Source organism: Asparagus officinalis, chromosome 10 (genome assembly GCF_001876935.1).
Source record: "Asparagus officinalis chromosome 10, Aspof.V1, whole genome shotgun sequence".
In the NCBI taxonomy this organism is placed as follows: domain Eukaryota; kingdom Viridiplantae; phylum Streptophyta; class Magnoliopsida; order Asparagales; family Asparagaceae; genus Asparagus; species Asparagus officinalis.
Window position 1 is genome coordinate 19,755,940 of NC_033803.1, and position 22,961 is coordinate 19,778,900.

General features: G+C 35.8%; 1 protein-coding gene across 1 annotated transcript in view; it reads right to left on the minus strand.

The window, feature by feature from the left end:
• Positions 1–22,961, minus strand: part of LOC109825202 — a 42,590-nt gene that overhangs the window by 1,195 nt on the left and 18,434 nt on the right. The window contains 3 exon segments of the mRNA XM_020391984.1: positions 3,588–3,697; positions 16,137–16,240; positions 16,326–16,465. Of these exon segments, the coding sequence (XP_020247573.1) occupies positions 3,588–3,697; positions 16,137–16,240; positions 16,326–16,465 (354 nt within the window).

Sequence of the window (22,961 nt, forward strand, 5' to 3'; positions counted from 1 at the left end):
TTCCTGCTTAAACTTAGTCCGGTCTTTATATGAGATGATATCTTATGAAATAGATTTATAGATTAAACAAAACGCCAGCGTGCAACACCATTATATCCAAGCTTTTAGCCCTTTTACAATCTACGGTAAGTACTCAACCACCTCCACCTAGGATTTTCCACCATATCTGATGTCCTGAAGGGAGATCTAGCCTTCAACAAACTTTTGCCTCAATTTTATATTACAAGGCCTTGCACCTCTGGCAAACTGTCAGATAAAAATCGTTGCTAATAAGCGTATACAATAACATTATTATATGACACCGAGATTCTCGGCCAATAAGCTAACCACTGCAGTAACACTCTAAAAAAGAATGGTATCTCAATAAGAATAGATGCGATGACCAACAAAAGCTCCAAACTCTATCAGGCTCAAAAACTAAATTTGGTTATCTCAGTGAAGTAACCTCTCAAACAGTTCTCAATAATCAATATTAAATGAATAAGAACACAATTTCGACACAAATCCATATCCAAATATAGCATATTCAAACATAGCCTTTAAAGGTGATATACGCTAGCCAATAAGCCAACAGCCCAACAGTGCACACTCCTTTCTGGCTATCCAAGAGAAAATAGCTACTCCGCTGCCTGATATCTGTAACTAAATGTTTTAAACTTTTGTCAATTTCTTGTCTTAATCTAGTTGAAGCTAATGTGACTTGATTTTCCATCTAGCTGAACCCTTAATTTGCCAAAGAACCCAATGATCTTTATCTGTGTTTTATGTAAAGTGACTCGTCCTATTGTTGACATTTGAGTAATCACTTATTTTCCATGTGTCAATCTTCTGCTGACACCTACACTATTTTGAGTATTATTTGAGCTACCCTATTGAGTAAGCTCTTGATATGTTCATTCATGCATAAATATTGGCAACAACCCACTAGGCTAGGCTTTTGGATGAAGCGATTGTTTGACCCGAATAGCGGGTTTTAAAATGTCATGTCGATGGTTTAATGATTTGAAATGTGTTTTTAAAACTCTATTCTAATTTTCCTTTCCAATAACATCTTGTTTGAAGACCTTTCTGCATGGCCCGATATCAAGGGGAAGATTTAAGATAATGTTTGACATATACTAATAACACACTGTTTGTCACGCCCCAGGCCCACAGGCCCGTGCAAGCCATGGGTCTACGGAGAGCAACTCGTGGGTTGGGCTAAATCCATCGCCAAAATGCTAGCACTACTTGTTCTTGGGCTTGGGCGTGACAAATGGTATCAGAGCAGTTGTCAGCCGGAAGTGTGGAGCTAAGTGCTATACGGGGTTAAGTGCTACACCATGTGGATGCGGTGGGAGCCACCTCTAGAACCCGTAGGAACCACCTCTAGAGTCCACATCGCCTGGTAGTGATACTGGGATGTGCCAATTGTCATGTCGTGATGACGAGCACGTCGTCTTTGTAAGGTGGGATGATTGTGACACTCCCACTTTAGTCTCACATAGCCCCAGGCCTACGGGCCCGTTGGCGCGTGCAAGCTATGGGTCCACGGAGAGTAACTCGTGGGTTGGCTAAATCCACCGTCAAAATGCTAGCATTAGTTGTTCTTGGGCATTGGGCTTCTCTATTTAAATCACTAACATTTCTTCACACTAGTCCATGTGGAACTAAAGTGATGGTGTCACACTGTTTGTGGAAGTGGAAGGAATAACTATAAATTAATTCAGATAATTCTCCTACAACTACTTGCCAGATTTAATTTGGATGGTCAATTAAGCATAATTAAATAGATTTCACTATCCAGTTAGTAAGTGAATCATATACAATAAATCACATGTTCAATCATTTTACTTATGGATATTCGCTGAGTACAAAACATTCTGACCTCTGCACTTTATACGAATATAAATAGTATGATCTTTAATATGCATAAAAAGTTTTAAAAAACATTGAGGAAATATAAAAGAACTGGTGAAATAAATGACTCTTCAATCGAATTCTTAATTGAATATTTGAATTGCAAGTTTGTCCAACATCTTGATGCAGAATTCCCCAATATAATTCAAATAAAATGAACAAACTGTTTAAACATTTAAACCAAACAGAACAAATAGGTTACCAGAATATTCAATTTGGTTTGGACAAAAATAATTGAATACAAACTCTTTAATTAAGAGCCCGACAAGCAAAGTTTGAATTCAAATTCTGCTTTGAAATTATAGATGATTTCAGATATGAATATCTCGGAATTATGTTCAATTCAGGATACAGTGATTTTCTAAGAAGCCCTGCTACGAAAATGAATGGAGTCGATGATGGAGAAAAAGTTAAAAAGAATTAGATAATTTCACATCTGAACAACCGGAAATGAATAATAAAGGAAAGAAGAAAAGAAGCAAACTGATGAAGAATTAAATGCTTTTCCCTGAAGAATTAATAGCCAAAAAAAGAAATTTACCAATATCTCTATTGCTCTTTCCTAAGGCCCTAGCTTTACCTTTTTTTTGTTTTTAAAAACATAAACAATAACTAAGTAAAAACTCCATCAAAAAAATCCAAAATATATCTAAAATAACATTGTCCAATAAAGATAAAACTGATGTAAATGAAACAAATGAACTCAATCACCCACATGTAAACGCTCCCAGAACTACAAATTAAATGAACATCTCATTTTAACAAAACTAAAAGTAATCTAAACCCAACCAGAACGGTTTGATCCACTGAGGCTTCCCAGACTTTGAAAGTAGTACAGTTCAGTCAAATAGTAGTTAATTAGCCACTTCAATTGATTTGGACCAGCGAACATGACACTCCAAAACAGATACCAAACCGCGGGTGCTCGTGCATGTATTTGAGAGAGATGTTTTAAGCAGCACAAAGTTTTCTCCAGAACTTCACTTTGTTGATGACAATACTCTATTTATATAGACTGATCTGCTACTAATCTGGTTACCTCATCGACCCATCTGCTACAAATCTTCTTATTGTTACAAATATTATTAGATTTGAGCACCAGTTACGTCACCCGACCCATATACTACAAATCTTCTGTTTGTTTCTTAGCTTGCTAGTTCATTAATCTTATACAGCCTTTAGTACCCGCTTTGGGATTAAGAGAGCATTTAGTTATCATGGTAGGTACCTTATGTATTTGTGCTACTAGAAGTTGTTACTTCATTAGTAGGTAACATAATCTGATGGTGACCATATGTCTGTACTTTAGCTTATGCCCACATGATATTTTGAATTGTTTCACCAACTTCTCTCCACCAAATCTAACACACAATGTAATAGTAAGAAGTAAGAGCCTTTCCGAAGCCTATAACAAGAACAAAACAAAAGAAGGTGTAGAAATCAAGAATAAAGCACAGTAGACGTAGAAGTATTCTGCTCCGGTCAGAGAGATAACAGAAAATTAATTTTTCTTCCCACAATAATGGTAAATTGTCATGCAATCATTTTCTTTTTATGGTTAAGTTAGGCATGGAATATTTTAATGCAAAATAACAGAGTAAAGAATACAAATCTCATGCTAGCAGAGAAATTTATACTCCAAATATAAGTTTTCTCTTGTTTTCACAGAATGAATGCAGTGAACATACCGACTGAGATGAACTCGTGCCCAGATAACCGATAATATGTTCCATATCCTTTGCATCAAACTCCTTTCGACAAACCGGACAATTTGTCTTTTGCTGTTTTACTTGCAAACCTGAGCTGGATAAAAAAAAAAAATTCTCACTCATATTTGTAAAGCACAACAGGGGTTGACACAGTGCAACAAAAATAATGATATACCAACATACATTTCATTTCACTCCGTCAAAAATAAAGCATAACTTATTCCATCAACTATGAGTTTCACCATTTTTTAACAAAAACCGCCAAACATGGTATGGAATAGGAGAAAAAGAGTAGTCATCTAATTTTTGATATATCTACATAGGTGACGGAGTAAAATAATGATGTGAGGATTGAGTCATACCCACAATGTTATCAAAATGTTCATATATATGAGTTAAAATTAGGTAGAGTACAAATAACAGAGATACCTAATTAATTGAATTTCCAATGTTATCATGGAATTGAGTCGCATTTCCATGATTCTCAATACGAAGTCAGAAGAACCTTAATCTCATCATAAGTAATGAAAAGGACTCTTATGCTATCATACTTTTTTTTTAAATTTGTCTGGTAATCTATTTTGGTAGCTGTGAAGCAGCACATAACTCAGTTGTTTACTTGGCTGTTCTCCAACGGCAGGCTTCAGAATTTAGAACGTTAACATTACGTCACTTAAAATATCTACAAAAGTTAAAAAACTAGCTACTTTCACAAAAGTTAAAAAACTAGCTGCTTCCACATGCTTTATCAATGCATCAAATTACAATAAATTAAATATTTAATGGTTTTTTGTAAATGTTCATTTACTGCCATATGAAGCATGGGAAGAACATCTAGAATGCAACTAGTTTTTTTAATTTTGTTCTATTTTAGGGAATGCATATCATTTGTATAATGTTGATTCACATTTAAATTTTTCGTCGCCCATCTTGCAACTTCAAGTGAAGCTATTATCCTCCTAGATACTCCTTAAAATTTATACAAAGATAGATGTTGAGGCATTAGAGACTAATATCCCTCTCTCGAAGTGAAACATGGAAACATGCGGCCAATAGTTTACCTACGGAACAACTGGAATTCTCCAAGCAACACGTATATCAATTGCTAACTTGCCTTTTTTTGACCAATCACATGAGAATCGCATCGGCCAACCCCCATTCCTAACCACCCCCTTTTCTTCTCCTCTTCTCCATCTCTCCAAACCTAGGTTACACAGATATGGGTGCAGGCACGGGCACAAAAAATTTGTAGAAGGCAGGATATGGGGACACACACATACAAATATACATATACATATGCATACAGATGCGCACACACATACAGACATACAAACACACAAAGCATGCGTGCAATACATACATACATGGTAAAGTTAGAATAAACTTAAGTGGATAGAAGCACTTGTCCATCAACTGTTTTATATGTTCATTATGCTTTGAGATTTGTCCTACACATCAAGACTATCTTTAAGATTTGTGCCTTGATGTGTATCACATGCTAACACAAATCTCAATGAAAAATTAAGTGATAAAAAAATTGGTGGACAAATGGCTTCTATCAACTTACGTTTACAAGAGCTTTACTCTCTCTCTCTCTCATATGTGTGTGTATACATACATACATACACACACCCCATCATGAGCCATGCTTCTTTCATAACATAATCAAAATTGGGTGAAAGTTTTCTAGAATAAATCTATCGTCAAAATAGGCCGAAAGGACAAGTTCTTTGAACCAGTTGAGCTGCTTTGATTTACCCTTATGTATGCGCGCACGAAGAACCATAAATGATCCTTAGTAGTGAGGTGACTCATTCTTATCCATACATTCAAAGGAGACCTGTTGCACATGGGTTGGAGAGGACATCTTCAAGTGGGACCATTAATATAAGTGGTTAAGCTTTGGGCACCTCACTATCAAGGACCAACTTTTTCCTTAGTACAAAGGTTATACATTTCTATTTCTATATGTGTGTGGAAATATGTTTCCAGTGAGGCATTTTAGATTCAATCTAAGGACACACCTTTAAAAAACTACGTTATATGCAATCAATTCAACTGATCCACTCCGTTCATTTCGATCTAATATGTTTTGGATGGTAAATAAACAAAAAAAGGCATATTGAGTTATTCTTACTTATGCATTAAGTGATTATAAAATAAACGGTTTTGCAGACAATGAAAATAGGATTGTTTAAAAAAATTTAAAATAGACCTTTTTTGAAACAATATAAGCAAAATCGACCTCCTTTTGCCAGCTCATCACTGCTTGCCAAAAAGAGCTCGATTTTGCAAAATTGATGTTTGAAATTACACGGGACTACTAGTCCCATGCAATTACGAAGCGCTAAACTAGCGAACGAATTAGATGAGACTAGCAGTCTCGTATATCCCCCCCACCCCCAATAAAACACCCGCCCATGTCTTTAACTCTGTTTCCACGCTCTAACCCACTTCTCGTGCCCTAACCTCTCTACTCCCAATTCTCACGCCCTCAAACCAACGAAGCTCGCCTCAACCGCTCGCATCCACCAAGCTCCAAGGCCACCTCTGAGTCCACCAAGCTCACCTCAACATCTCACCTCCACCTCTGACTCCACCACGCTCGTGTCTCGCATCCAACTCTCACTTCCAACTTTGACTCCACCATGCTCGTCTCTACCTCTGTGACTTCACCAAAGTTAGACGCCTCCCTTCACCAATTAGGCCATGTCAATCCTTGATCAATGTGAAAATTTTCTCTCTTGTGGATTTTGATGAATGATATGAATTGATTAGGAATAGTATTCAACTATAATTTTGATTTAGGGTTTTATTTTAATTAGGATATGAAATTTGTGGTGCAATTTGTTTTAATGTTTAATTTAAAATGGGAAATGAAACTTGCGGTGCAATTTGTTTTTCTAGTTGTGAATTTGATGAATGATATGGATGGATTAGGTTAGGGTTTGATTTTGATATGAATGATATAGATTTTGATTTAGGGTTTAATTTTAATGCGTTCTATGAAATTTGTAGTGCAATTTGTATTTTTTTGTGAGAATCTTGATGAATGATATGGATTGATTAGGGTTTAGGTTTAATTGGGATATAAAATTTGTGGTGAAAGTTTTAGGTTTTCTTTTGTGAAATATGATGAATAATGTGGTTTGGCTAAAATTAGGGTTTAACTAGAATTTGGGGTTTTAAATTTGATTTTCAATCGAGAATTTGATTTCAACTATAGATTATTATGATGTAATGTTGATCTTTCAGTTTCGATGGCGAACTCAATACCCGTTATTTACTTCTTCAATGGAAGTCTCGGCATTGGAAAAGTATGTCTATGTATGAGGAAGGTTCTAGAAAAATATTTATGTTATCTAAAGACCTGTTGCGTGATGAGTTCCAAATTAAGGATTGGATAAATACCTCCCAAGCTAAATTTGTTAATATTGGCTTAAATTTTCAACGGTCTGAGTACTTCACTTTTAAAAAAGAGATCTATTCGAGAACAAGGAGCTGTTGATTTATGCAATCTGAGAACGATCCATCAAGAATCAGGTCAAATTCAAGCCGATAAAATCTGATACAACAAACTACCAAGTGTTACTTTAACGAGAAGATTCCAGTACAGCATGCAAGTGAGTAGGATGAGAGAAACGTGAAATGTCCTTGAAAGCTAAATGCAGCTGTGAGAAAATCATCAAATGGGCAATTTGTAACTCTAGATACTGCAGGCTTCATACATGTTGTAATCCGTTGATGGATGTTGATCATAAAGCGACATCTTCTTATATATTTAAGATAATTATGCCTGAAGTGGGCCAGAACTTGATCTAAAATAGGTCTGATATTTCAAAGAGCATATGACACGCGGGGCATTAAGATATCTAAATATAAGGCATAATATGATGCAAGGAGAAAAGTATTGTCTAAAATATTTGGAGATTGGAATAAATCTTATGAATTACTTCCACAATACCTTGAAGCAATCAAGCAAAATAATCAGGGTATTGAATATGAAATAATATCTGAAGAGATCGCACTTAGTGTGGATAGGTTAAATAATGTCTGAAGAGATCACACCTAGGGTGGAGAGGTTCACTCGAATATTTTGTGCATTTGATCCTGCTATCAAGGGTTTTACTTTTTGTTGTCTGTTATTGAGCATCGATGTCACACATTTATATAGCAATTATAAAGGCGTGCTTGTGGCCACCGATGTAAACGCAAATGGCAGTTTATTTCCTTTAGCATTTGCAGTCATGGAGGTAGAGGATATATCGAGTTGAAAGTAGTTCTTTGAACTTATATACAGGTTAATTCGTGTTCAAATGCTGAAAACAATTACTTTTATCTCAGACAGGATGAAAAGAATTATAAGTATATTGCATAAGGGTTTTGTGCACCACATCACCATCAATATTGCTTAAAGCACATCAGAGATAATTTCAAAAACAAAACACAGTGAGCTTAATTTATAAAATCTTTTGTGGTAAGCTGGGTGTGCAACAAACACATTGATGTATGAACATTGTAGGGAGAAAATCAAGTCATTGTCAGTAGATGCACATAACTGGATTGAATATAACTTAAAGCAGCAATTCGAGCATCAATGGGCATTATGTAAAGATGGTGAGGTGTGATTTTGCATGATGAGAAATAATTGCTCTGAGAGCTTTAACGACGTACTTAAAGAAGCACGAACTATGCCAATGCAATCCTTGGTTGCGAGAACATTCTATAGGCTAAACGTATACTTTAACAAAAGACGTGGTGATGGTGTAGAATGGACAACACATAGCCTATACGCATACTTTAATAAAAGACGTAATGATGGCGTAGAATGGACAATACATTACACACTGAAAAATAAGTCCATTTTGCATAAAAGAATTGTGGCTGCAAGATCATGTCAAATTACTGCATTCAATGACAACAAATGGTAGTTACAAGATTGTAACAGTACTTACACCGTTAAACTGTTTGATATAGATAGCACTTGCACTTATAAAATGCCACAACTGCAAAAAGACGCTTTGTGCATATGTTCTAGCGGCTTCTTCCAATCAAATTGGAGGTGCTAGAATTCCTTATTACCGGTATTGCTCGCCATAGTATTCAACACTTTACTACCAAAAGGCATATAATGAGAGTTCATCCTCCCGATGATAGTTGATTTGGCCTGAATATAATAGACCACGTTTAATACCACCTCAATACAAGAGACAAGCAGGTCGACCATGATCTACGCATTAGGGGAACTATGGATTAAGGGCGAGGAGTTGTGAAACATAATAAATGTAGTATTTGTAAACAACCGGGACATAATCGACCTCGTTGTCCATCTAGACCCAATAGATAGCAATTAATTGGTACTAAATAAGATTACTAATTTTAATATATGTTAATTAAGAAATTTAATTAGTATGTAGTTTTATTAATGTGTAATCAATTATATGTGCAGGTATCTACGCCATGCGACGCAGGCCAGTTAGTTATGAAGTCCTTTATGACCAGTCTCGACACCATTTCGAGATCATATCATTTACAGAGGTAATCAATTTGTTCAATACCTATTGTTAATTTCTCTATACTTTTAAATCTTGTATTCTTATACTCTATTTCCTTGCTCTACAGAGAGGCCCGGATCTCATCATGGATGATCATAGCCTCGACCATACCCGTTGGCCACTAGAGGATGAGCGTATCATTACAGCTGTAGGACGGGCCAGTTTGTTGACATGTTTAAAGCTACGATGGATGAGGCTAGATTAGCCCCTTCTCACCGCTTTGATAGATAGACGGAGATCGTAGATTAACATTTTCCATTTACGCATTGAAGAGTCGACCATTACTCTGCAAGACGTATCTATCATACCCGGTCTCCGTGTTGACGGTCCTTGTGTTACTAGCAATGACAGACATGAATGTGGTTCACAATGCAAGCAGCGGTTAGGAGTAGATTCGGACTCAATTCCTGGAGGGAATCTTAAACTGAAGTGGTTGAAAGAGGCCTTCTTAGAGTCATTGTCTACTGATGCATAACATAATATGACTGAGCAACATGCACGTGCATATATTATGCACATGATCTGTTCGCTATTATTTTCCGATTCGTGTAAAGATAAAGTATATGCGAGGTAAGTGTATTTGTCATTTGAATCTGTATTTAATTGAATTAGCTTCTTTTAATAAATTGTAATGTGTTTCATGAACATGATGGGTGGTTACCACTCCTCGAGGACTTGGACAACTACGGTACATTATCGTGGGGTAGTAATGTTTTAGTATATCTGTATAAATAAATGTCTAAGGTTGCATTCATGCAAAACAAAGAGCTCAAAGGGTGTCTAACATTATTGTAAGTTTGGACATGAAAGAGACTTGTTTTGAAGCCGAGGCTATGCATTCATACAATTAGATGGACAAATTTCACTAGGATGCAGATAACAATTTTTTAATGTAGCAAATATAATTATAGTTGTCATAAGAGAGATTAAAATTTGAAAACAACACAGATAGAACATCCAAAACTGTTATGATGAGATCTCGGCTAGACAATTAGATTTTCACAGAAATAAGCTTGATTGCATGAAGGTTTTTCAGATATCCTTTCTACAGAAATGAGCTTGGCTCTTAGTTAAATGTTGAGCTTTTTCTTTTATAGGTCTCTTAAGTTTAAAAATATGCTAATAATATGCGTAATAATTTCCATTTCTCATCAGAGACGTACAACGCTTTTCTCAATTGCCTACCACAGGTATGCACAGAACACCAAGTTATATGGAGAGAGTTCCTCTTATATGTTTTGAGATTATAGAGATGCATCTGCCGGATCGCGTGCTTCGACAATTTAGTCGTGCACATGTTCCGAAATTTGTTAAAAAAATAGAGAGGAAGACAAAGAAAGGAGGACATCAGAAGGACTGAGCAAATGATCATCGACAGTACATACATAGATGGAATGATCAGCATTTTATAGTGTGGAGCAGATTGATCCAACTCCTCAGGAATCAGATTACATTAATTGATATTGGGGGATAACTAGGAGATGGATAATAAATGCGACCATAGCTCCGGTCGATACTGACCTGCAAAAAAGATACGTGCCTAGGGGTATAGATGAGAGAATTTGTAAATATTTTCAAAGATAATTTTCAAGTCCATTTGTTTGGTATTCCTCGATATTGCTAACATGCGTTTTTTAACTTATTTATAGATAGCAATTGTAGATGATAACGAATCCATTGCAAATCATGGCCTATCATTATTTGTCGTCGGTATGAATCCCGGAGCACATGCATCTCAGTATCAGTCAATAGTGCAGAGGGTTCACCAAGCCTTTAAGACGAACTCATGAAGATCTTCATGATGGATGAGAGGTCATGACACAGGATAATATCAATATCTTATACACACGTCAACCACAATGACAGACGAGGACATAGCAGAAACGACGATGAAGTTGGATCTTCACGACATGTATACGTCTCGTCACAACCACAAACACAATCGGATAACGAACTCGTCCAAGCTCGGGATAATGGAGATGGGAGAGGATGAGAATAGGTCCAAGAAACAAGACAGAGGAGGAAAAGAGTTCTTAGATGTATGTAAACTAATCATTTTCGTTATCTACTTTACAAACCTATATTTGGTATGTTTTCAATGTTTTTTTACGAAGTATATTATTTGTATCTTGGCTTTATTCTAATATGTATTGAGGTAGTATGTGAAGAACACTTGAAACTATTTGTGCTAAGTTATTTCTTGTGATGTGTGGTGAGATGAGAAGGGTTATATAATGTTTGCGATGTTTGTGTGGAGTGTATGTATCATTTTTTAACAGTTTTATTACGATATGTATCGAGTAGGAATTTAAAATGAGTTTGTGAGGAAATGCAAATGTGGTTTGTGTTAGTTTTATTACGATATGAATCAATGTGAGACGGTTTTTGGATTTGTACAGGAAATACACAAAATGTGAGATAGTTTTTGAATTTGTACATGAAATGCACATAAAACGTGCAAATGTGAAGTGCTGCCCGAGAAATGCACGGGACCACTAGTCCCATGCATTTTGTTTTTGGCTCAGAGAGTACACGAGACTACTAGTCCCATGTAAATCATTCTGGGGCTTGAAACTCTTTGCCCAAAATATGGGACTAGCAGTCCTATGTAAATCATTTGGGCACTCCAAAGTCTCTGCCCAAAACACGGGGCTGCTAGTCCCGTGTGTACTCTTTGAGAAGATTAGTGCGCACTAATTACACAGGACTATACATCCGAAACATTCTCTCAGTAAAATCGACCATTTTCTACCCAGATGCGCTGCCAAAAAATGATCGGTTTTGCTAATTTTAGTATAGATAGGTCCATTTTGCTAATATTATTTCGAAAAAGGTCATTTTTAAAAGTTTTGTCCATGAAAATATGTGTTAGAACTTAGAAGTATTGAAACATCATGATTTTTATTTTATAGATGTTTTGAGACATTTAGATCATGATGAATGGAGCGGATCATTCATTGAAATAATCTAATCCATGTATCAAGAGATACATTTTTAGATTGAGTCTAAAGTGCCTCTTTAAAAATATATTTCCACACACATACACATCCACACAAACGTGTTTATAACACACATAGAATGTACATAATGTGAGCTTATAATATGTACATTAGACCAAAAGTTGAATTAAAATACCTATAATATTTATGTCTTTTTTACTATCTATAACAATTAAAAATCAAATTAAGTCAAACTAAGAATTAAGGTTTAACAACAAAAGTTTAGTTTTACTCGCATGTGATACAATGAGTATTTTTCAAATCTTCAAGCACTGGGTTTGGTTTTTGGTCTAAAACATATTGGTTTTGAGCTCGATAAGCCAAATAATCTAGTTTAGAGAAATCGGGTTTTGCTTCGAACCACACATGTCCATGGCGTGTCAGTAGTGGAAAATCGTTGTCCAACACATGCAATGTTACATTACACGTTGGGCGCTTCTAGATGTCGGACTTGGCGCCCAGCGCTTAGTCACCTAGGCGGACGCCTAAGCGGTTTCTGGGCGTTTTTTCTCTTTCTTCATTTAAGTGGTTGTCGATGAGGTTTTGCTGAAGGTCGGAGGAGATAGTGAAGGTGTTCATATTTGGAGGTTAATGGAGTTTGGAGGACGTGTAGACTAGAACGCATAAAATCACAATCAAGGCCTACAAGGTACAATCCACGTAAGCAGACAATGCTCCCCTAAACGCTCGTAAAATCTAGATGGATAGTATAAATACCGTCTAGGCACTAGGCGCTAGTTAGGCGGCCTAGGTACCGCCTAGGCCTAGGCGTACACCTAAGCGGACTAGGCGGAGGTTTTTTAAAACAGTGAACACATGTCTTACACAGATAAGTCACCCAAAATAAAGTGCCCGGGTAACCTAGCTTCGAACATAGACCTCCTCTTAGCCACCATCCATCATCACCTGGTGGGATCCAAGCATAAGCACTATAATCACCAAGTAAATGAACTAAATCTTGCAAAGTCGAGTAACAGGTTAAACTGGAACTTATAAGCTGTGAGTGTTCTTTTCTTTTCTTTTTTCTTTTTCTTTTTTTTGCGCAAGAAAAATTTTGTAAGTGTCTATACTGAACGTTAACTTTGTTACTTGCGGACTTCTATTTGAAGCATACCAACAGCGACACTTTCTTGGACACTCCTTGAACATATGCATACATATATTTGGGCAAGTCCTCTATCATATAACGCGTGCTACACTTTTTTAACGTACATCCTACACTTCACATCCACTTCCTCAAACTTGTTGGACATGGATCTAGTTCATTAACCCATAACCAATTCAGAACAATGATTTTAAGTCGCTGTTTGGGTATCTAGTTCAAAATTGAGCAATTTTTCAATCCATAATCTACATAATAAAAGAAATATTAAAATGTTATCTACTATGTAGTCCAAGAACCAACAGTGTTTAGAGACCTTGTTTTTGTGTATACATATTGTCATAGGATCTTCTTGGTGATGCTTTTGAGAATTGGATCAGTGGATCACTAAAAGATAATATGTGAAACTGTGTGTAGGTTACACAAATCATTTAAAAGGCTCACACTTACGGTTTTATTGAAAATAGGTAGATTCATCATTTTTATAAAGTTATTTCTTTTGTGCTATTTGCACCTTCATGTTTCCAAATGTTTTGACCAAGAAAAAAAAATAAGTTCTAAGTTCCTAAAAAGTAGGAACTGCAAAAACTAGAAACAAATGTTCTCTAATGAAAAATGCCAGATATTTTTCCTTTTTAATGTCATTTCTTGCAAGGAAAAAGAATCCTGATGACATGCCATATGTCTTAATTCTTTAGATGGCAGCATAAAGAAAGCACTACATCTTGCATTCAAAGAAGACCATCTCCCACGACACGGGGTTATTATATTTTCACAAGCATAACAGAAGGATGCAAACGCAAAATGGTTTGGCCAATTAATCTTATAGCTGAAGTGATATCTCAGAATTATACGTTGGACAACATGACATTCTATCTGCAAGAAACTCTAAAAATAACAGTTGTTTAGTTGAGGTATGACCACAAAGCTTCACCTGCACAGATTGCTAGTGTCATATGTGAACTATATGCCTTTCCTATCTTGGAGATTTCATGGATAAACTAAACATTTGCATACATTCACAAGAAAATTCATGCATCCTCGGTGGTGATGCATTAAACCACCAAAGCATACACCAAAACCACAACGATCACATCATGCACAAACTTTTAAACAATTTAATGGCTAAAAAGTAATTGACTACCCTCCCAACAACTGAGTCTTTCCACAATTCAAAAGAAGTACGCTACATTTAAATGGGTCTCTATCAACGACCCTACACAGACAACTGGATAATCTGAAGTATAATTTTAATTGTATACACTACATTTAAATGTGTCTCTAGTGACGACCCTCCATAGAAAAATGGATAATTATCACATAGAGCACAAACATTTAAACAATTTATTGGCTAAAAAGTAATGACCCCCTTCCCAACACGTGAAGCAGTACAGATCTGGTCTTTCCACAATTCAAAAGTACACTACACTAAATGGGTCTCTAGCAACGACTGTTGAAGACTGATTCAAAGTTGACTTTGTCTTTAGTTGTTATTTTGTTAGTGGAGTAGTGGCTAATAAATCTGAAATTAGTTTAGATTTTTATGGTGATTAAGTTGTTTTGTAAGCCTTATAAAGGCACTTTCAGTTGATGAATAATATAGAAAATATTATCTCCTCTTTAATTTCCAACATGGTATCAGAGCCTGGTTGAGCAATAGAAGAATCTGCAGCTGTTGTTTCCAAGCTAGCTTGAATCACGGTTGATAATTCGTTGCTTGATGGATCGGGACGAAAACCTCGTCCTCTTCCCCGTCGCTGATCTTGATCATTACTCCGCTGATATCTGAAGCTTGTTGGTATCTGAACTGCAGCATTTTTGCTTCGATCGAGACATGTGGCCACCATGTTCAATTCTTTGATTATTGTTTTGGATGCGGCAACATCTGGTAAAGGAGGAATTGGACCTTTTATTGGAGTATGCACAATAAGTGGAGCATTTGGAGTTGCAGATGCTCTTGCTCAAGGTGGAATGGTTGGTGATCTGTCTTTGATGTGCCCAGAATTTATTCAGTCTTTTCTTGCTGGTTTAGCTGCATCAGGTGCTATGACCTCGGCATTGAGGTTCATTACAAAAGCAGGTTTTGAGAATTCTCAAGATGGTCTACGCAAGGGAGCCATGCTGTTCTCTGGAATCTCAGCATTTTGGGACTGCTTTGTGTTCTTCTCTATGCATTTGTCTTTCCCAAGCTGCCCATTGTCAAGTACTATCGATCCAAGGCAGCTTCAGAAGGATCACAAAAAGTTGTAGCTGACCTAGCTGCTGCTGGCGTCAGAAAGCAAAACACAGCAGTTGAAGAAGAAATTTTATTCTAGGAATCATGGTGAGATGTGCGCCATGGAGAGATTGAGACAAGTGCTCTATCAATATTTGTGGAGAGAGGTGCTCCTTTAAGAGAATGTTGGTGATTATGTGCATCAACAAGATTGAGATGAGAAGTGCATCACAAAGTGAAGAGAAATGCTTTACAAGATTATGGAGAGAAGTGCTCTATGAAGATTCAAAAGGAATGACAAGAAACTTTGAATCAAGGGGGAGTGTTGAAGACTGATTCAAAGTTGACTTTGTCTTTAGTTGTTATTTTGTTAGTGGAGTAGTGGCTAATAAATCTGAAATTAGTTTAGATTTTTATGGTGATTAAGTTGTTTTGTAAGTCTATATAAAGGCACTTTCAGTTGATGAATAATATAGAAAATATTATCTCCTCTTTAATTTCCAACAACGACCCTCCATAGATGAATGGAGAATTCGAAATATAATTTCTATTGTACATATTTAAAATGTAATGCCCCCAATACAGTATCTTCAGCAGCATTTTGGATGACAAAAAAAGCTCCAAAAGCCAAAAACTACCACAAAAAGGAGTGCATACCTCTTTCATCTCCTACACTAACAGCAGAAGCTTCATCAGCCTGGTTCATTTCTTTGGTTTCTTTTTGTTCTTGAAACCACTTCCACAGCCTGATTATGCACTCACTACATGAAGTTGGAAATATAAAATATCAAAGGTTAATCACAAAGGTGCACAACCATTCACACTAAAACATCAAACGGCATCTACCTGTGGAAGCAGTGGTAGCAGGACATCAACTTCATAAATGGCAAAGCAGTACCAGAGTTATCTTCTCTGACCAAAGGGTATAGGCACAATGGGCAATCTCCTTCAGGATGGTTCATGTTGGAAAGAATCTCCACCGCTTCCTGGTGTTTCAAATTATTAGATATGCTTCAATGATATAAAATAGCACTCTCATGGTTATGCATTCAGGGTTAAGAAATTATTCAACATCCATGCCCTGGAGAATTAACACATGGAATAAGTAAGGTAAAACCAACTGAATTGTGAAGAACTACTCACCGCCACAGTTCCTCATTTAATTGCACAGGATTTTTGTTAATCATCAGAATTAGATCTTTTACGGTGTTATATAGTGATTGCATAGATGACAGAACTCTGAAAGTACAGTCCTGGATAAGAGAATAAGTGAAGAAATATAGGACATGAACGCATTGATGAAAAACTAAAATTTTGACAGGCTTCACAGGGTTATCACTTCCATAATTTTAAGTTCGTACATATGTTTCAATCTTATCATTTTTATCCTTTTGAATATAGTATGTCAGTGTGATAAATGAAAATTTGAAAGGATTTCCTGACAAAACTTTGTAAACATAGCATATATCTGAGGCATACAGAAACAAATTCTTCTTGAAGATCAAAGCCTTCATGATTCAACTAATTCACCCTACTATTAGACATGATTGAGAAACAAATTTTAAAGGATCACCTAACAACATTTATTATTTGATTATCAATCAAATAACACTACTGAAACTAAAGCTCGGAATATATAGAGGAATATTTAGCCCCAAAACCCCAAACTATGGGAAGCCTAAACTTTATCTCAGCTATCAACTATCTCACTTATGAAAGTCAATTTAAAAAATAATGCCGGCACACATCATATTTACTATGAAAATCACTTCTGTGGTTGAACATGGGGCACCATTTCCTAATGTAAAAAGAAGCCGTCAACTACCTTATTCAATTAGAAAAATCTTTCAGTCACATGTCAAGGAAGAAGCTAGACTTATAATCCTATTCTTGACAAAGGAGGAAAAAATACAATAGAATAATCTTCCTATCAACACCAAAAAAGGTCCATGAAACTTCGCAAAAAAATTATGATTCCAGTATCACGGTCACTGAAAACAGTTAATTCTTAGTTAGTTCAATATAAAACCATCAACCAAAGGAGGTTGATGCAGGACAGAATCTATAAGGTTTTCAAAACTAATAATCTAAGAACTCGATGCAATGCAGATGCAAAACGAAGACTAAAGAATGGCAAAAATAAAACAATAAACAACAAAATTATAAATCAACAATAAATAAACTAAACACCTACAATAATTGTAACTATGAAAAGGTTAATTCGAATAGACCAAAGACACATGAGAAGTTCACGAACGATTCAAGTCCCTACGATGAAAGATTGAATCGAATTCCTAGAACTAAACCTACAAACGATATTCAAATCGAGGATCTTATAAATATAAAAGAAAAACCTTACGAACACAAGTTACACAACTCCCCTATGATATGTGCTTGTTAGAACACCAAACAAAAGGTCCAAACCCACTTTCGCAATAAATCAAAAGCCCATGTGCTCAGTGACATCATGTCCACTAAGACAAAACAAACATTAATAAATTTCTATTGAGCCCTCCTTTCTCAAGACTTTCTTTGAGTCTACAAAAACTAAAGGATTTGTTTACACTCCCTCCTATAGACGATGATTTCATCCCGTATCAATTGATATACGATCAAGTTCACCGATCCATGACTATCATGGGTAAACATCAGCTTTCTCCTTCATGTAAATTTAATCTTCTGAAACTTGGTAAAGTATATTATTTATGGATTTGATGGATATGAGGAAAAAAATATATAATTTAGCTTCGCTGATGTGGGACAATTGAAGATTAAGTTAAAATTCATTGAAGAGTCTTGACCTAATGGAAGAAGTAATTTGGATAGATAAATTTGTAAGCAGATTAGGTTAGCAAGATTTAAAAGTTTAAATTAGTATTTGATTTCAATTCTAATTCTGAGGTAGAGTCAATTTTGAGTTTGAATTATAATAGGATTAGAATTTTGTTCGAGTTTAAAATTCTAATTTGAGTTTAGTAGAGATAGGATCTTAAACCCTATTATATGGTTACGAACTTCATAGTAATTAGAAAACTATGAAGAAAAGTTAAATAAAGTTGAGAAATGTAGCATGAGATTTTTATTTGAAAAAAGAAAATTAGGTTAAGAGAAGATTGTGGAGTGATTCCTCAAAGACGTGAAGCCATTGTGCTTTCTATTAGGAGTTCGTATGTGAAACTAGCATTTTCTATTAGTTTTAGAGTTAACTAGATAGTTTTAAAATTACCTCTCGAAGATTTTGGGTTCTATGATCATTGGAGGTAAAGTTCTCACCTTTACTTTGATTTTGAGCTGGAGCATTGCTAGACAGTAGTGACATTTGATAATAACGAATGCAATATTAGAGATGACATGAAAAATCAGCTTAAACAACAAATCTGAAAACCCCGATTCCCTGAAAATTGGATAAATAAGTGGAATTTGAACTCGAATTTACTGGAGGTAGAAAAGGTTTAATTGAAGCTTACATAAGTTTATCTCTTAAAAAGAAACCAGTTTTATCTCAGAAAGCAAGATTATGAAGATGGTGGTGGTGCTTGGAAGCAGGTTCTTGAAGATAGGAGGGGGATGGGGGAAGTATTGTTGGTCACACCTCTAGCTCTAATAAAAAAAATAAGTCTTCAGTGGATCTCCTCAGAGCTACTCGAGTCAGAAATCAAAGAATAAAGATGTTGTTAGCGAACTTCAACTAACAAATGGTTTATGTACTAATGGCGTGGTACAGTCAATGCACTGGCTACTTTCTCCAAATGTCGAAGGTGTTTGTGGATTTCTTAAAGTAGGTTTTTAAACAAATTTAGGAAAATTAGCTTAAAAGATCGCCTAAATAAGCTGGATTTGAACAAGCAAATGACTATTTTATTCATACATGTTTTACAAAAATTTTATCACATAAGTCAAAAACTAGCTAAAGTTAACGTAACTTAAAAAGCTTCTAAATATAAGCCCCACAACCAAATCTGAAAGTCAGAACTTCAAACTTATCATCATGATATATATACTACAAACTGTAACTTTTGCTAATAATGCTTTAGTATCTTTACTAATCACTCACTTATGGTATTTTGAATAAATCTTGCAACAAGAGCTTAATAACAATAATATTTTGTGCATGCATCTTTTTAGTTTTGCACATGTACCCCTCTATTTTCTCTCTTAAACCCAAACCCTAGCTCCAATTATTAGCTACTCCTTTGTCGACTTTCTCCACCTCTCTCCAACCCTAATTCTAGGCGTTCATCAACAACCCCCACCTTCCCCACCTCTCTCTAACCCTAATTCTAGGCGTTCATCAACAACCCTCACCTTCCCTACATTACTCTCTCTCTCTCCCCCTCCCCACCCCCCCAAACTATAACCCTCCCTCTAACCATGACCAGTTGTTGCTTGTGATGCCCTCCGGGCCTCCCCTCCTCTCTCCCCTCCCTCCATCTCTTTTGACCCTAGCTCGCCTCCATCGCTAACAATCATTTTTCTTTTCCATGTTTCCCCCTCACATGTTGTCCCCTCTCCTCTCTTTCTAACCATAATCCTAACTCGATGCCTTTTCCTAGCTAGTCGCCAGTGACCACCTCCTCCCTCTCTCCCTTTCTCCCTCTAACCCTAGTTCACTCTATCATTGCCCGCCAACAATCTCCTTCATCACTACACATCCTCTCTTGTCACGTGACATCCTCTCCTCTCCTTCGCTATCTATCTTTCTCTTTCTAATTTAAAACTAATTTGAGGTTAACTAGAGTTACTAGCCTAATAATTGGAGTGTCTCTTAAAAGATATTTGGATTGTTTACTACTTCATTCGATAACATCTGGGAAAGGGTATGTTGAAAAAAGTTAGTTTATGGGACATAGAAAAAAGTTAGGATGTTATGGGGCTTTTGAGACACCTTAAAAGTCAAAGGGTACATGATATCTTATCTAAATGAACCAGGGATTTAGTTATAAAAAAACATATACATTTTAAACAATAGAAATAACTTTTTAGTAAGTTTTATTTAAAAAACCAGTTAAAATCAACAATGACTGCATAACAAGCACTACAAAGGTGGTGAGTGAAATTAATTGGCATTAAGGTTGGGTACTAGTCATGTCAAATTTTACTATGGGTCCACATTAGAGCTGACCATCGGGTTTGCTAGCTCGAAAGCTAGCCCAACCCGATGGGATTTTTAATATAAATAGGCTAGAGGCCCATTGAAGCCCAAAAAAATTAAAATTTAGAAAAAGGTACTTAGAAATTGGGCCAAAAACAATGGGATGAGCATCTAATTTAAAAAAACATCTTCAGTATATAAAAAACAATAGGAATTGGTCTCTTATTTATGTTATTTTTTAAATATTTTTTGGGGGTCTTGTAAAATGATTTCTAAATCTATAAATATCCTTCATGCCTCACTTCTTCCTCACACTAATATTCCCGACTTCTCTTTTCATTGTTTTCTCAAACTCTCTCAAGTTCTAATACTCTCATTTTCAAATCAAGTTCTGAAAGTCAGCGAATCTTAGACTTACAAACTTCACAATAAAAGGTAAGGGTGCTAATAGAGTTGCTATATGTAACAAATGTTAGATAGTATTACAAGCTCCAACAAGCGGTGGCTCGAGAAATTTATGTAGACATCTAAAACTTCATATGCATAGGGAAAGGCCACGATTCTCTTTGAGATATATGTTTTATGAAATGAAAAAAAAACATTAGCTAAGTGTTGCTAAAAATGAAGCTCGAAGAAAGAGGAGCGAAACCATCCCGAGGTTGAAGAAATTAATGGAATCATGCGCTCAATATTTATTTTCTATTTTCTATAGTATTGTAATACTTCCTTTAATATAAATGCTTTCTTTTGAGTATGCAACTCTTTTATTCTAGAAGTATGTATCTAGTTATTAATTTATTAATAAGTTTATCTTCTTTTGTCAATATTATTGTATATATAATATTTTGTTATTTTATTAGTTTGAAAAAAATCAAAAAAATCAAAAAAATAAAAAAGGGCTTGGCTCAGACGAAAGCCTAGAGGGTCGAGCCAGCTGGCTGGGTTTAGGCAGCACCCAAACCCGAAATTCCAGGCTCCAGACTGGCCCTGTATAAATCAGGCACAACCAGGCTCATCCCCTCAGGGCCTGGTGGGTTCGGCTCGGGCTAAGCCCGAACTTGACCCATGATTAGGTATATTCATATGTAGAGAGGGAATTGTTGGGTGCAAAACATGTATGTGAATTTTTATCTTATTCAAAAGGTCAGAAATTAGGTCACGCGTCTCTTCTCATTTGTTACCTTTTAAAAATATTTTTGAATTAATTTTATAATTAACATTATAAAAAGGTCCACCACCCTGTTAAAAATCTTTCCTCAACAGGAAAATTGTCTCTCACGATGTCGTTGCGGTATTAGTTTGTAAAAAGTCACGATAAATAATGATTTAAGCATCTGTTTTAGAAATGTATTGTACACCTAATCACTTAATATAGCAGATTTTGCAAAAATATAACACTTTGTCTAGTTATACAAAATTACTAAAATAGAAGTAAATTTTAATTTAACGTGATTAAATACTTTAGGTTGAAGATTGATTTTGGAAGCAGGTGGGTTTAAAGATAAATGAGGATAAAACTTTGGTAGACAAAAGACTATTGGGAAGTGACACACACAAATAAATTGGGGTACAACTCCGGGTTTGATTTTGAAAGCAAATGGGTTTAAAAATAAATGGGGATAAAACTTTCGTAGACAAAGGACTCTTGGGAAGTGATGCTTACAAATAAATTGGGGTACAACTTTGGGTTTATAGGCAAAAAAAACCCACAATAAAATTTTGGAAGAGAGTGGATTTAAAAAGTAGTCGGTGGGTAAAGCTTTGGTCGTATCCAGAGTTGTCCAGATAATACTTTGGATTTGTACCGCTCATATATAAGCAGAGTCATTGCAATGGGCCACATGGCTACTTTATCTTCTAGTTATAATTCACATTTTCTGCTTTATTCTAAAATTTTTGGGCATGAGTTGTAGCTAAGCATTATTCATCCCCATGAACTTCGGTATATAGCATAATTATCTCCAGATTAAATATCAGCCTCCATCTCTATTCAAAACAACTCTAGCCTTCAATTCCTTAGCCATGTCATCAAGTTGCCCTTCCCTCTATTCTCATGCGATTGAAGAAAATCCATCACTTCTTCTTGCGAACAAAGTCAGAAACCCCAACTCCTAAAGCAATCTCGAATAGAACACCAACCTTGTCCTCACCATCGCTATTCTAACCACTAGCAAACCAGACCGCCACTTCCGATCATCTCCAACTGTTGAAATCAACTCCATTTTTTTCCAATTTAAACCCAAGTTATTGATTTCGCCATCGATGAGAGAGGTCATCGCTTGAGTTCACATCTTCTTCGTTGACAACCACAGACCTTCGACAATGAAGCTCCTCTTCTCAAGTTCGAACAAGCATAAATCATCACAAAGTTGTGATTATAAGGTTGATAT